Genomic DNA, 15463 nt, shown 5'->3' on the forward strand with positions numbered 1-15463 from the left:
AAATTGAAGGCCTTAATCTCCTATCTACAATCTGTATAGAGATTTTATAGCTATTATGATAATTCTCCTGATCGTCAGGAGGTATGTTGATCTCTCCATAATAATGGAGGTATGGAAGGTCGACCGAGGTGCTGTATGCTTGATTAGTAAGGAGAGTTCTCCTCCAGTTGACAAATACATACACACACACACACACACACACTCCCTAAAAAACTAGCTAGATACAGGTTTGAAGCAGCAACTATGGACAATATATGTTGGAAATGAGCGGAAGAAGCATCCGGCGCTGCCCTGCCCAGGTCTTCTGGGGGCAGATGCCCGTTTTGACTACCTATAGACGGGGGGAGGGGCCGTACCCTGTATCCAGGTAGATGTGTGGACTGTTGTGCTATTAAGCGCTCCGGCGGGCCCAGTTTGGGCATATATCCTTGAAGAAGGATAATTCTTGCACAATGTAGTTGAATTCTTCAGCCCCAGCAGCTGTACTTAATAGCCAGTCTATTATTTTTGACAGGCCATCCCTTATACATCTCCATCTATCCTTCCAGCTTTTCCTGGTGTATGGACAGAAGAAGAAGTATACTGGGGTCTTTGTCTTGCCACAGGAGCAGCTCTCCAGGTAGTCTGTGTAGTTAAAATGCTGGTGGTATGCCATAAAGTCTCCATGGCCTGTACAGGCAATGATAAGTTGGCCAAGTACCTACTAGGGCAGCTTATGCTTGCGGGAGCAGCTTTCTTTTGTATGGGGTCTGATATTCAGGGCTTTATAGGTGTTAGGGGCCTTACTAGTATATGCTATAGAAGTCTCTGTACAAAGCTACTATTTTGCCTCCTGTTATAGGTATGCAGGGGATGGGGGGATGTTAGGGCTGTATACAGAGGACCCAAGCTTCGCAAGCTTGTCTGCCAGCTCGTTCCCAGCAATCCCAGAATGGCCTGGGATCCAGCGGACCTGAAGGGGCTTCCGTGGCCTGTTAGGATTGAAAGAGCTTCCAACCACTGGGTAGCAAGCTGGCCAAAGGACTCTGACAGTCCATGCCTATGCAGAGTTGGCCTATAGCTTGCTAGCAGGGAGGCTGCTGCTAGGTTATCTAGGAGGATAACTAGCTGGGTAGAGTAACCCACACATGGTTGTCCCAGGGCTGCGCGTAGGCCTTCTACAGCGCCCATGATTTATGCATCATAGACCTCTGTCCTGGGGCCCGCGGGGCCATGTCCCTTGGTCACCAGGATAGGGCCAAAGTAGACTGCATAGCCATATCCTGCCCCTTGGCCAGTTCGCGAGCCGTCTGAGTATACTGATATCTGTAATGGGGCAGGGCTATAGTCTTTGTTGTCCGTTGGAAGCATGCGTAGGGGAGGGAGAGGCAGCCCTATTATAGTGCGCTCTGGTAGGGGCCTAAGGAGGAGCTGGAGGATCCTTTTAAGCCTGGTCTTGGGCCTGCTTGTGGTGGCCTCTGCAGCTATTTGGGCAATTGGGTGTTTAATATCAAGGCTCATGTATCTCACTGCTGCCCTCCGGAGGATGCTGTTGAGTAGAGCTTCTGGGTCTGGTAGGTCTGCTTCGCGGAGCAGAGCTGCAGTAGGGGTGGTCTTGTAGGCTGGGATAATAGCCAGGGCTGCTTTACGGAAGAGAGAGAGCAGGGAGTTAACAACCCATTGTTGTCTTTTTCCTGTATAGAAGACTTCTGCCCCGTACAGAGCTGTTGGGAGAACACACTGTATAACTGCTGCCCGCATGGAGGCCACTGGACAACCACGCTGGGTGTTGCTGAGTCTCTTTAGGTGCTGGGCGAGTCGTTTCCCGCGGCTAAAGACCCAATTAATGTGGGCCTTGAAAGTGAGCTTTGTATCCAGGAGAATGCCTAGCCAACGTGTATATAGGGATGGTGTAATCTCCCCTATACCAGGTAGAGTGACTATGGGGAGATGTTGCTGCTGCTTCCTAGAGAAGTGCTGTATCTCTGTTTTCTCTATTGAGAAAGGGGGGCCTGTCTCTGACCCTAGGGCAGTAATATGCTTGTTGGCCTCTACTGTAACAGGCGTAGGTAGTATTGTTTTCAACTAGCTGTCCTGTATAAACGAGTATCACAAGCTTAGAGAAAGAAACAAAAGATAGAAACGCAGATATCTTCCTCCTCCCTTTTATTAATCTTTCCCAATCATACGTCAAGACTTCCGACTTCCCGGACTTGCATGCCGACGGATCTCTTTCCTGAAGTTACGAGGATGGATCTCTTTTCCTACGAGGCTGCAATTCCGAGGCTGTACACTGATGTTGCAGAAACCTTATTTAGGACCAGGTTGAGGGCATGGCCGACAACCAAGATCCAGGCCATAGCCTGTGACATCTACCAGTTGTTGTGAGCTCTCTTCCAGGGTGTTCCCAGTTAATAATATGCCCATATCATCTGCGCAAGGCGTATATATGTATCGTCTTTCTCTCGTGCTATGATTCAACACGTGTCTAGTTCTGAACGAACCAAGCTATATGTACATACGTACACTTCTAGTATCTGTCCTGGAGTATAGCAGACAACTGAGAGAAACCCAAGAGAACTAAAATTTCACGTGCACGCTAGTATCTATCATTTTGCCGGAGAACCCATTAGTTAGTCTACATATTTAAGGTGGTTTCCCCAATAGTCTACCCGTTAAACCCAACTCACCCTCCTTGTGTCTAGCCTCGTATTACAACAACTCCACCACAATGAACACCGACCACATTGAGGTCGATAATCCCGCTAAACCTAATGATGACCTTTCTGATGACGAATGGCTATCCCCGGAAAACGACGAGCACGAAGAAAAACTAAATCAATTCGTGCGCGACACGCGATACGCCCGCAAACAAGAATACAAACTCCACCGCGCGATCCGCAAAAACGATATCGTTGGCGTCCGCACGGCGCTCGCAAACGGCGTCTCCCCCGATGGCTGGTATGACATGCTCCCCAGCCCTATCTCGCAATGCAATCGCTACGAGAGGCTAGAGATCATGCGACTCCTTTTCGAGCATAACGTCAAATCTCCGCAGCCCTGCCGGGCGGAGAATGGGTTTGAGGATGAGCTATTGTTAGCGGCGGGGAAGGGGAGTCTGGAGATTCTCAAGGCGCTTATCGAGTAACGCGAAGAGAAATGCGGGTATTGTGGTTCCACGCCGGGGTACTTTGACTCGGCGGAGCCGATCCATGCGGCTGCGGGGTGGAATAATCATGTCCCTGGGTGTATTGAGTGGTTGTTGGAGCGGGGAGCAGATATTAATGAGAAGACGCCGCAGTGGCGCACGCCGTTGCATTTTGCGGTTGATCGGCGGCAGGCGAGGGTGGATGTTGTGCAGTATTTATTGCATAAGGGGGCTGATGTTGACTATGTGACGAGGTTGGGGGAGACGGCTGTTTATCTTGCTGCGGAGAGGGGAAATGGGCGTGTGGTTAGGGAGTTGCTGAGGGAGTCGCCGAGGTTGGATCAGAAGACTGAAGGAGATGAGGAGACTGTGTTGCATGCTGCTGCGGCTCACTGTTCGCTGGCTGTTGTAAAGATGCTTATTGAGGCTGGTGCGGATGTTTATATTCGGGAGCAGAAGGGGCGGAATATCCTGGAGTATGCGAGGAAGGCTAGGCGGACTGAGACTGTGGAGTGGATTACGAAGAATACTACGTTGGAGACACTTGTTGAGGAGCCTTTTTGATGTTGATTATCCCATTTGAAAGCACTTGTCGGCGTTGCCCCTCCCGTCTTAATAGGGAGGCCTTTGGGAAAATACAGGGATTATTAGAGGTGATACTGGCAATTCAAGTCCAGGGACAAGTGTGAGACAAGGTATGTATGAAACGGTGGTTCTGGCTAACTCTTTCCCCGGGAGACCTTGGGTCTTGAATATGAACCGCACCCGACATAGGGCGCATCCTGCAGGGGGAGCCGCAGTCAGCCCCTCACACTGAGCTTATCGCGCAGGGCACGGTGGAGAGATGGCATGGCAGTCAGCTTGACGATGAGAATCCACCACGATCTCCCTGTCGGCGTTCAAGAACCAGTCCGCAACCACATAAACCAGAGGGAGTCCGTAAACCGCAGATGAAGAACCGACCGACGCATCGAGATATCAATCCGGCAGGAACTCTATATGCCGCTGTCGCGGATGAACCATGGGGTAGTGATGAGGACAGCGGCACCACGGCAGCAGCAGCTGAGCTCGGGCCGTCTCAGCAGGACACCGAACGATCCGCAGCAGATCTATCCGACCCAGAACAGGCCCAACGGGTAGCGATTGCAAGACAGGAGGCCGAGGATCTCCTGTTTGATACTCCGCATACGTTGGAAGAAATAGAGGACCAGGAAATAGAAGAGGTTCAGGAGAAATGAAGTCTCGGAGCCGCTGCCGCGCCTAACAAGAAGGTCGTGAAACAGTCTAAGAAACCCAAACAAAAGCGGGTTGGGAAAGGTGGATTGTCAAAGGCATCACAATTCGGTTTAAGCTCTCGGCGCCAAGCTGTCGATCTCGAGACAAGCACCAGTGGAGGTCTTTCTAGCGATTCAGTCTTTGTTAGGTGCTTACTGTATTTGTCCAAGGTTCTTGGACCAGGATAATATCTGCTTCAAAGGAGAGTAGCAGGTCATGTGCAGCACCTCCCCTTCCTATATTAGCTTGTAGTATTTTTATAGTTCAGGGGAGGGCAGGGCTTGGTTCAAGAGCTCCTAGGCAAGCTGTCTTGTATGCTGGCTTGTGGTCTGGGTACTGTCTTGTCAACCGGAGGAGGTCCCTCCTTACTAATCAATGTCCAGCACCTCGCTTGTTTACTTATCTGTTTGATGCTTTACACCGTTTGTATGGCAGGGATATCTCCTGGTCATCAAGAACCTTCTATTTTGAGCCTTCGAAAAGGTATAAATTGCCTATACAGATCGTAGTTAGGAGATGAAGACCTTCAATGCAATGTTCGCTACAGATATTGATTACATAACCACCTCAAAAGCCCATATGTCTGTTTGTTGTTTAGAGCTCTCAGCTTTACTCTGCTCCTGTTGGAAGGCAAGCCAGTCTGCCTTGCGGATAGCAGCTAGAGCATCCTTTAAGAGGCGGGTAACAGTATTCTTCCGGACATGGGGTCTAGCTGGGCATTTTGGGAAGTCTGCTGCACGCGGGCGGCAGCAGTTAATACACTGTACACGGCAGTTATATTCCTGTTTTGAGGATCTGCAGGAGATGCATCAATTACTGGAGCAACAGGCCCTTGTGTTATGGAAGCAGTGGCATCGGGTGCATTGCAAAGGCCTTTGCTTGGGGGTGGGTGGGCCTTGTTAGGCCTGACAGGCCAAAGAGTTGCAGGGGGTATTGTAGCTTTTTTGGAAAGGCTATGACTGCTGTAATAGAGTCTCTCTCTACTGGGTGTTTCAAGAGCTTGGCCATAAGTGTCACAGGCTATGGCCTGGAGCTTGGTTGTCGGCCATGCCCTCAACCTAGTTCTAGATAAGGTTTTTGCAACATCAGTATACAGCCTCGGAATTGCGACCTCGTAGCTTAGGAAAAGAGATCCGTCGGCATGTAGGTCCGGCGGTATACAGGTCCGGGAAGTCAGAGGTCTTGACGTATGATTAGGAAAGGTTGATAAAGGGAGGAGGAAGATATCTGCGCTTCTATTTCTTGTTTCCTTCTTTAAGCTTGTGATACTCGTTTATACAGGACAGCCAGTTGAAAACAATACTGCCTACGCCCGTTACAATAAGTGGCTTAATACCAGTGATGCGCTCTGCTTCTATGTAAATATCTGCAATTATAGTATCTTTCCATCCATCCAGGGACCATAGTTGTTTTGGGATCCGGGAGACAATAACCTGGTGGTATTCTCTTGGTATTTTAAAGTGTCCATCCCCAGCTAGTCCTGCAGCCTTTTCTGATAGTAGGAAGGCCTTGCCTTGTTCTGTTGTAGTAATTGCATACCCTGTTAATATTACCTGTACTTGCATGATCCCGTCTGGAACCTTCCCTGCAAGGGTGACCTGGATGCTATGTGGTCAATAGCTCGGAGACTGGAGGAGGCCAGGAGGTGGAGGAAGATGCGGTGGTTAGTCTTGTTTGACTGCTTTGGCTTTTGTTGTACCGGTTGCTTGCCTTGTATACAGTGTTCAGGGGTGATGGCTTGCCAGTTTGCCTAGCCGGCATCATACCGTGTCAGATTCCTAGGATTCTGCCGCGACAACAGCGAGCGGTGACAGCTCTAGACAACAAGGAGGGCCTAATTCCTAAACACTAGAACAACCAGCTATCGTCGGAGTAGTCGGAGTAGTCAGAGGAGGAGCTTCGCCTATCATCACACAACTCATCCATACAGTGGTTGCACAGCGCATCAGCATACTGATTCTTCTCTCGTGGTATCCATGTGTAACGCACGTCTCCTATCTCCCTAAGAAGGTCATCAAGATCCAATGCTTTCTCAATGAGATCTCGATTTGCTACCTCCTTCCCTGCAGAATTGGTCCACCCGTTGTTGACCCACTTGTAAACCCAAACATTCATACAGTTAACTGCATACTTCGAGTCGGAGTAGATTGTGATATCCAACCAGGGGTCTGAATATAGTTGGCTGTATCTCTCCAGGGCCTTTTTTTGACCAAGGATAATGGATGTGATCTCGGCCCGTTGGTTCGTCGGGGTGGGAAATGAAGGTAAAGCTTCTGCCCAGCCGCGGTATTTGCTGTACTTGTTCTTTATAGCAGCGGCTGCAGCCCCAATTGAGCCTGGCTGACCATTACCTCTGCAGCCACCATCAACATAGACCTCAATAGTGTAAACCATGGCGGTGGTGGGTGGTTCGGTCGGGGTGGAGGGACTTGTCAAGACCTCGACACGAGATACAAGCTCGGTCAGATATCAAGGTTCTTTTTGTGCTGTAATGTGTACGCAACGATTGCTATTTTGGTTCGAGGAGACTAACCCAAAGATTTGCGAAGATGGAGCCGGGTAGAGGGCAGCACAGATAGTAAATTATCGACCTCGAGATATCACTAAGATCCCCATTTATTCAGCATCCACTCGGTCATTTATTATTCCGAAATTCCCGATTCAGTTTAGTCATTTACCCCTTCATGTATTTAAGTTGGACACTGCAGCTAGAAAGGAGAAGACAGACCTCCATAGAAGCAGGTCTTGCAGCAAAGGTTCAATAGAAGTCAAGACATTGGCCCGTAAGTTCGACATAAATAAAGCAATGGCGGGGCGCTGTCACGTGTAATTCTCACATGAACTGGTATCAATGTCGGAACATGGATTCTTCTTCCCCTGTCCTTGGTGTCCGAACCCATCCTCGGGACTCAATGGGGGTAACCAGGGATTGCGAGACTGTACCTCGCATCTGTAGGATGACACTAGCCAACCAGCGGTCTGGATGTGGAAACAATTATTTACAGCAATAACTGCCATAGTGCCAGAAAACACTTTTCAGAGAAGACCCCCGCCTCCTTTGCCCGACAAATCTTCTAGACATGTGGTTAAATTTTCCAACTCCTGCTGAAGCATGTCTTGATCATCACATTTCTGAGCAGTATCAAAATCGATCAAAGTGGCTTTTGAATCGCGGATGAGGAAATTGAATCGGTTTGTATCTCCATGTCGGACCCCCAAATCATGTAGCCGACACAGTACCTCTCTGCAAGTCTCAATGTCCTGAGCGCCAGCGTGCCGTGCATTGGTTATGTATTCCATCAAGAACCCAATCACGCGACCGTTTTCAGTCAAGTGGCCAAGAAATTGCGGCCCGATATTATGGCCGGATATCCACTGGTATGCCGTTGTTTCGTTCTCAATGTATTGGATCTCCCAGGGGAAACGGGCGAATTTGGCGACAACAGTATTGTTGAATGAGGGACATTTGACTCCATAAATCCCCGTGCGTAATTTTCGTTCGATTGAAAGCTCCAAATAGTCGACATAGGTTCCATGCCAGGTGTTCTGAACTTCAGGGAACCGGGTGAGTTTGATGGATACAAAATGTGGTCGACCGTCTGCGTCTCTAGTAACTAACCCATCATTCCAGTCCCCGGGAGGGAGTTCGGACAAGATGGAAACTAATGAAGGGCCGAAACACATATCTTCAGTGCTGTAGACGCCAGGGTCAATGGTAATGTATTTGATGGACCGACCGTCGACCAAAAGACGGAAAAAGCTTTGGCCATCCTCGTCAACCTCAGCCTGGAGTAAATCGATTTTCAGCTGTTTTCCCATTGAAAGATCAGAAGATTTGAGTTAATATGAGGAATTCCAAGTGCAACAGCTCCAGCCTAATCCCGATATCAAGCACTTCATGCTATTTACGTGTTATGGTAACCGAGCAGCCGGATGCTCTGCTTAATTTAGCAAACCAGTGTATGATTGGCCGAAACAAAGTTGGTGCTAAAGTGGGTTTGTCACATTTAGCACAAGATTGGCGGTTCTAAAAGCTCAGATAGGGTGTATCCTACTTGGAGCTCATGAGTTGAACACCAAATTTGAATTACTGGATCAGCACCTATATTCATGGGTGCCTATTGGGAGTGGGAAGCGCCTTCTTGTTTCAAGTCCTGACCCCAACGCATACGTTAAGGTGTATGTTTCCGTGAGGGAAATGACATATATAAGATACAGTTTTACCATCAGTCCTTTCCTCAGAAAAATATCAGAGCGTCGATACTAGCTCACTCTGACTCGCAGGTTTAAGTTTAACCGGCAGTCATTTCCTACTGGGATCCAGACCTTCTGAAGCGAATCCTGCGGCATTGCTTGGAGGATCCAGAACCAGCAGCACTGATGGCTATGTAAAGGCCTTCCTGGACATTCTAGTCTCCAACCAATCCTTTCAGCGTGGATCCGAGTCTTTGATCGGTTGCGATGATTATCACTTCGCTGTAGCTAGAGAACCCGACTTATGGAGATATCTCACACTCAGGGTGCTTTGGCTAGAAGACTAAAGGCAGGGCAGCACGGGCACTAAACCCAGCATGCTAAACGAGCTATGTGGAGAAATGAAGAGGCTTTGTAAACATACAATCCATGTATATGTAGATGCTCACCTGTCCCAGTGTCTATTCTGTTGCGACTTTACCGCGCATGTTCCGGCGCCTTAAGGTGAAGATTCAGGTGCCTGAGTATTCAATACCTGAGCTACCTGAAGCTTCATTTTGAATAGCGCAGAATGGGATCCAGAAGGAGATAGACTATATAAAATAATGAAGGTTTGATTCTCTCAATCTAACTGCAAACGGTGGTTCAAATACGTAGACAATGAGAAATGATCTAGCCTAAAAGACAGCTGGTAAAGACACAACTTTTGAACCGTGGCAATAGCTAAAATCTCTGCATAGAGCATGGTGATCCATCAGTATAGATGCTGAAGGAAGGTCTCGAACGTTACTTGCGGTCACGTATGGTCTATAGGAAATATGGACAGAGGGAGGCCCAGCTATAGATGCTGGATAATGAGTAGTAAGCTGGCTCTTTAGCAAAGGCTTTTCCGCTTGTCAGCACCAGATACGCATGAAGTACATGTTCTCGTGCCTCGCAGACTGGACTCCTAATCAGCCCAATTCTGTCAGAAGTAACAACACTTCATCTCGCACGTCTGACATTCAGACCGCTGCCGCCCTCTTAAGACACACTTCAGGCACACGGGGATGTCTATGGTTCTGAGATCTTTATTAACATATTCTTCCCCGACTCCTAATTCAGTCTTACAGAAGGTCCAGCGAGACCCCACCAGAGCAGCGTGTGTAGCCCTCTGGGAGCGTATTTGACCAAGCAAAGAGGGACCCAATGCTCATATTTTACACTGCGAGAGCAAATAGTGATGGACGTAAGATGCCCCAAAAACGAATTAGTTAGAATAGGTCACATTTACGCATTCTTTACATCCATAGGTGCAGAGGCCCTACTGGTCAGATGCATGCTGAAATTCGGAGTCGGGGCTACTGCGTTAGCATCTGAGCAGGGATTCTGGAATTCTAAAATGCCATTTTTCTCAGAATAACCCAATTTGATTGGAACACGTAGATCAGGTGCTCCCTCAGCACCAGGATGCATTGATGGCTGCTTCGTGCCTATCGCCTCTCGCCGTTTAGCGCCCGGGGGTTATGCTGAGGCGAGGCTGAGGCAACGCTAGGCTGGAGTGACTCACCATTCTGGTGAAGAAAGCGTTGTGCATTTCCAGACTCCGAGCTATATAGCTGTCTGCAGTAGTCCGGTTACATTATCGCTAGGTTTTGTCGTTGTCCTTGTCAACGCAAACCACACGTTACAATGGCCAGCCGTCCCTCGGTTCAAAACCCAGACTTCGAGATAGGAATAATAACAGCATTACCTCTAGAAGCTCACGGTGTCAGGGGTGTCTTCGACCAGATCTATAACGAAGACCAGGATCATGTGCGGAGATATGACAAAGCCGTTGGGGACATCAACACGTACACGACGGGGAGGATTGGGCAGCACAATGTCGTCCTAGCCCACATGCCTGGAATGGGCAAAGTCACTGCGGCGAACGTGGCAGTAAGATTGACGTCGAGCTTTACAGCTCTAAAACTTGTGTTGATTGTAGGGGTCTGTGGTGGGATCCCTGAGGCGTATACTGACAAGGCGGAGATTTTGCTTGGTGATATCGTCGTCGGGAAACAGGTTGTCCAACACGACTTTGGGAGACAGTATGCGGAGGGGTTTGTGAGGAGAATTACTGAGTCACCGGGCATGGGCCCTGAGGTTGGCTCGCTCATCGCGAAGCTCGAGTCTTGTAAGGAAATGGTTGAGCAGAGAACATCGGTTCATCTGGCTTCGCTGCTTCGGAAGCCTGGGTTTGAGAGGTCACAGTATCCGGGACCAAGCGAAGACAGGCTCTTTCGACCGGACTACTTGCACAAGCACCACAATGCCCGCGACTGCGATTGCGCTCGAGAGGACAGCTCATGTGCTGCTGCTAAAGGCTCCTCGTGCGAGCAGCTAGGCTGCAGCCCGGAATTCCTGATACCGCGAGCCCGGCTTCAGGGTCTCCAGAAGCACACTCCGCTCATTTATTTCGGCTCGATTGCATCCGGCGATGCTGTCATCAAGTCTGGCAAGTACCGCAGGCAAGTAGCTGCGACTAAAAATGTCATCGCCTTCGAGATGGAAGGTGCTGGGCTGTCGGGGTTTGTGCCTTGTGTCGTCGTAAAAGGTGTTTGCGACTATTCGGATAGCCACAAGCTTAAAGGCTGGCAGAGATACGCTGCTGCAGCTGCCTCTGCGTGCACGAAGGCAATCCTGGAGCAGTGGAGGAGCCAAGACGAGCAAGATCTAGCAGACCGTCACGTTGGTATGGCAGAACAGTCACCGAGAGTTGTCTTCAACAATCAGAATGCAAAGATCGGGGGTGTGTTCACGGATGGTCATTTCAGCAACTTGACCTTTAATGTTTCTAGCTAATAGGAGCAGAGTCCAGCAATCATAATGTGACCTGCCTGGGTGCTTCCATCTCTACGCCTCCCATCGCCTGCTTCCATGAGTATATGCCTCACAGCCCTAGCTATTAGTCTTCCGCGCCGGCCCAGGGGGGCCCGCCACAAGGACACGAGGGGCAATGGTTCAGTTTACTTCATCGCTAAATAAAGGTACATAAAATTGGCATCGAAATATATACGATGGCCTATAGAACTGGAGGGGTCAGGGGATCGTAATACTTATCAATCAGAGCTGCGCAGTTCTAAGGCGCCCACGGAAACTAGGCGGGCCACTAGGGCCATATCAATTCATCCACTATGATGAAATGACTACTTAGTGCTACCAAATGAAGGCCCCTCAATATTCCAGGTAGCAAATCGTTTCAAACCGTCGTGCTCACGGTGCTTACGAGAGCCAACCCCGCAGCTTGACAACCCAAGGCTCCCAGCTTCCAGCCTTGTTCTCCTTTCACTCTCAACAAGCTCCGTCGAAGCCCACAATTCTACCAGAAGAAAGGTTGATTCATTCCTAAGTGAACATCAGGATCGCGCCAGGCTCATCAGTATGGATATCCAATTCATAAACACTAATGGAACCGTGGGGATGGAAGCCCCGAATTCCACAATTGGTACGGTCCACAATAATATCGTCCAGTGAGTTTCCAATAAGCTTCAGCTTCATATTATTACTAACGCTTCGAACTAGAATGGGGAGAAGTGATACCAGTCTCCGTAGCGTTATCACAGCCACTTACAGTGGTCGCAATATAAAAAACGAACCGTGCTGTCTCGAAAATACCCGTGTTGCCGTTCTCGACGAGATCTACAAATGGGCAAACAATCGCCAGGGAGAACCCATTCTCTGGATTAGCGGTTGGGCGGGTTCAGGGAAGTCGACGATAGCTCGAACGGTGGTCCGTACTCTGCAGGAGAGTACGCAGTTCCTCACGGCCAACTTTTTCTTCGCCAGCGACGAAGAGGATCGAGCCAGTGCGCAGCACTTCGTTAGCACCATCGTCTCGCAGCTCATAACGGGGTCTGTTGAAATCGAAAACGCTACTCGAAAAGTGCTTGAGAAGGACCGGGATATTGTTAATAAGTCTCTTGAAGATCAGTGGCGTCGGCTCCTGGAGCCAGCGGTACGGGGCAACGATGACGAGCATGGACCGCAGATCATCCTGGTAGTGGACGCCCTTGATGAATGCAATGAGAGGAGTGACATCGAGATCATACTGCAACTACTCAACGAGCTGTGTCCAAGGCGCCTGCGCTTCCTTGTGACGAGCAGACCCACCCTTAATCCCGGACGGTACATCAAAGCATCAGCCAACTATCGTTGCATCACGCTACACGTTCTGGACCGAGAAACCATCGATCAAGACCTGTCAAGGTTTATTCGGCACCAGTTGGGGAAGGTCGAGAAAGGCTGGCCAGCGGAACAAGAAGTCAGCGCCTTGGTCCAGAAAGCGGGAGGCCTATTCATTTGGGCCGCCAATGCATGTCGACATATTATAGATGGCGAAATCATCTCACACGCAAAGAAAAGAGTGAGGATGATTTTAAGGCCGTCTGAATCTGATACCGATCCCGTAAAGCCGGATCAGATGCTTGGCGAGATATATTCGACCGTCCTGCATCAATCGGTGCCTGCCACTCTTAGTGAAATGGAAAGCAGGAGCTGGTTCTATTTGGTCAGACGTTTTCTCGGCAGCGTAGCGATCCTTTATGCAGAGCTTCCACCTGCCTCATTGTATGCTCTGGTCAGATCAGAAGAAGGTTCGTATAAACATAGCGACAACGATGTGCATGCAATCCTGAAGTCCTTTGGCGCAGTCTTACATGTGCCCGAAAATAGCGAAGATAGGGCCACACCACTCCGTCTACACCATCCTTTGTTTCGTGATTTCCTTTTTGATGGTACTAGATGCAGCGACCCACGGTTTGTTGTGGACAAGAAAGTGGCTCACGAGACTATACTGCATGAATGTTTGCATCTTCTATCAAGAAGTCTGAGGCGAGATATATGCAACGTCAATGACCCAGGGATACGCATTCAAGATGTGCAGTCAGCCCACGTGTTATCCTGTATACCTTTTGAAGTTCAATATGCATGCCGCTACTGGGTAAGTCACCTTGAAGCAAGCGGTTTCCAGATTCGAGACACCGACCCCATTCACACTCTGATGAATGTCCATGTTCTCCATTGGCTGGAGGTAATGAGTTGGATGGGGAAAACACATGAGCTACTGGGTGCACTGAGTGCCTTGGACCGTTTAAGCTCGGTAAGTTGTCTGAACACGTTGCTTAATTATCCCTAAGACGCTTGAAGAACAGTCAATGCCCCGAGTTCCATGGACTTATTGAAGATATCCTACGATTTACTCTCAGCACTAGAGCAGTCATCGAGCAAGCTCCGCTCCAGATCTACATTAGCGCCCTTGCTTTTGCACCAAACCGAAGTATTGTTCGACAGACGTTCGGACATACAGCGCTTAAATGGCTAAGTTGCTTGCCAGAGGTTCAGGACTGCTGGGGACCACTTTTACAAATTCTGAATATCAACTGGGACGTCAATAGCTTTGCCTATTCTGATAATGCAAAACTACTTGCATCAGTATCAGACCAAGGAACCATACTGCTCTGGGATTCTCTAACAGGTCGACATCTGCGGACACTGGAAGGCCAACTAGCTTACAGAGTCTGCTTTTCCAACGACGGTAACACACTAGCATCGGTCTCCGCTGATAGTGTGCAACTATGGGATTCTACAACCGGGCGTCGCATACGGACACTGGAAGATCGTCGTGGGTATAAGGCCATCGCTTTCACGGAAGACGGGAATGGGCTAATAGCCATAACATTTGCTTCCATGATACAGTACTGGGACTTGGAAGCAATGAAATGCACACGCGAATATGGCGATCGATATTGATAACAAGATTCAACAATAGAGAAAGAAACGATCTGGCTCATTACCGTGGGGCAGTTGGAGGTCAACACCATTCTTGGGTCTATAGCATGCGCCTCATGAAAATCGAAGATATTTCTGTATCTCAACTATTTCTGGTTTTAAAGATAAATTTCGATAGATGGAAGAAGGAGTAAATGCGGTCTCAGACATCTGCGAGCAAATAACTTGACACCCTCAGAACTAAGGCCAACACTGACAAGATTGCATTTTCAGAGTCCTTCTGTTTCTGATGGTTGGATGCATCCAGTTATTTACGCGGCCGCTTGAGGCGATCATGTGATTAGGGTTAGAAAACAGATGTGTGTCTTTGGCTGGGAAGCAGAAGGCGCCCTAGTCCTGTTTTGTATTTTTATACTTCGCGGCCAGCACTTGCCAAGTTATCCTTGATGGTGTGGAATAGCAGAGTGCCTAGAGGGCCGTTAGTATGGTTCAGTGTCAGGAAGAATATACCTACCAATTCTTCTTGGGAGGGAAGCCATTGATTATGAGTTGAATATACAGGTCTGTCCTTTTTTATTAGCCGTACCACTAACATGACATCTGCATCGCCTTCTTGACTGTATTCGGAGGCTTTCCAAAACAGAGTATCTCCTCATCGCCGATATTGTCGGCTTTTTGCCTTGCGTTTATTGGATAAGCGACGATGGATTCTCTTTGCCTTTGCCTCACAGAACGATTCTAGACACTGATATTGCAAAGCGGAAAAAAGGCTGGCTGAGTCTGATCTGAAACGTGGAATGTCCTGCCTTACATATCTTTGTACTCACCCCCGCAAGGTGAGTATCTTACACTTGAATAGGCTGCGGCATGACCGCGGTTAGCCGCGGTTAACCATCACCATAACCGCGCGGTGAGGTGATGGTTATGAGATTTTGATAACCTCGCTCTGCGGTGAGGTTATGGTTATAGCTAGGTTATAACCGCGGTCACCGCGGTTAACCTCACTAGTGTAAACAACATAAACTTGCCAAGATTATGAGAATGCATAGATTATGCTGTTTTTCTTGTAATTATTCATGTACAAGGATGTATGTACTGTGCCGCAGATTGGCGATTTAG

The 15463-nt window shown here is 48.8% G+C and overlaps 4 protein-coding genes across 4 annotated transcripts; 2 read left to right on the top strand and 2 right to left on the bottom strand.

Annotated features, from left to right (window-relative positions):
• Nucleotides 1–2710: 2710 nt before the first annotated feature.
• Nucleotides 2711–3791, top strand: BDW70DRAFT_167362 (ankyrin repeat domain-containing protein; the record flags this gene model as incomplete). Its single annotated transcript, XM_073742212.1, has 2 exons — nucleotides 2711–3095; nucleotides 3135–3791. The coding sequence occupies 2 exons, from the start codon at nucleotides 2711–2713 to the stop codon at nucleotides 3689–3691; spliced, it is 942 nt and encodes a 313-aa protein (XP_073590651.1). The 3' UTR covers nucleotides 3692–3791.
• Nucleotides 3792–5737: 1946 nt separating this feature from the next.
• On the bottom strand, nucleotides 5738–7137 carry BDW70DRAFT_145804 (putative ribonuclease H1). The gene is made up of 2 exons (XM_073738482.1): nucleotides 6113–7137; nucleotides 5738–6030 (listed from the first exon to the last, which is right to left on the bottom strand). The coding sequence occupies exon 1, from the start codon at nucleotides 6794–6796 to the stop codon at nucleotides 6251–6253; it is 546 nt and encodes a 181-aa protein (XP_073590652.1). The 5' UTR covers nucleotides 6797–7137; the 3' UTR covers nucleotides 5738–6030; nucleotides 6113–6250.
• A 9-nt stretch (nucleotides 7138–7146) lies between these two features.
• Nucleotides 7147–8325, bottom strand: BDW70DRAFT_167366 (alpha-galactosidase A precursor). Its single transcript, XM_073742213.1, has one exon. It carries the CDS (start codon nucleotides 8219–8221, stop codon nucleotides 7439–7441), a length of 783 nt encoding a protein of 260 aa, XP_073590653.1. The 5' UTR covers nucleotides 8222–8325; the 3' UTR covers nucleotides 7147–7438.
• Nucleotides 8326–10267: 1942 nt separating this feature from the next.
• On the top strand, nucleotides 10268–12984 carry BDW70DRAFT_154638 (purine and uridine phosphorylase; the record flags this gene model as incomplete). Its single annotated transcript, XM_073739896.1, has 3 exons — nucleotides 10268–11309; nucleotides 12181–12890; nucleotides 12949–12984. The coding sequence occupies 3 exons, from the start codon at nucleotides 10268–10270 to the stop codon at nucleotides 12982–12984; spliced, it is 1788 nt and encodes a 595-aa protein (XP_073590654.1).
• Nucleotides 12985–15463: the final 2479 nt, after the last annotated feature.

This window comes from Aspergillus foveolatus (genome assembly GCF_047715535.1).
Source record: "Aspergillus foveolatus strain CBS 279.81 unplaced genomic scaffold BDW70scaffold_188, whole genome shotgun sequence".
In the NCBI taxonomy this organism is placed as follows: domain Eukaryota; kingdom Fungi; phylum Ascomycota; class Eurotiomycetes; order Eurotiales; family Aspergillaceae; genus Aspergillus; species Aspergillus foveolatus.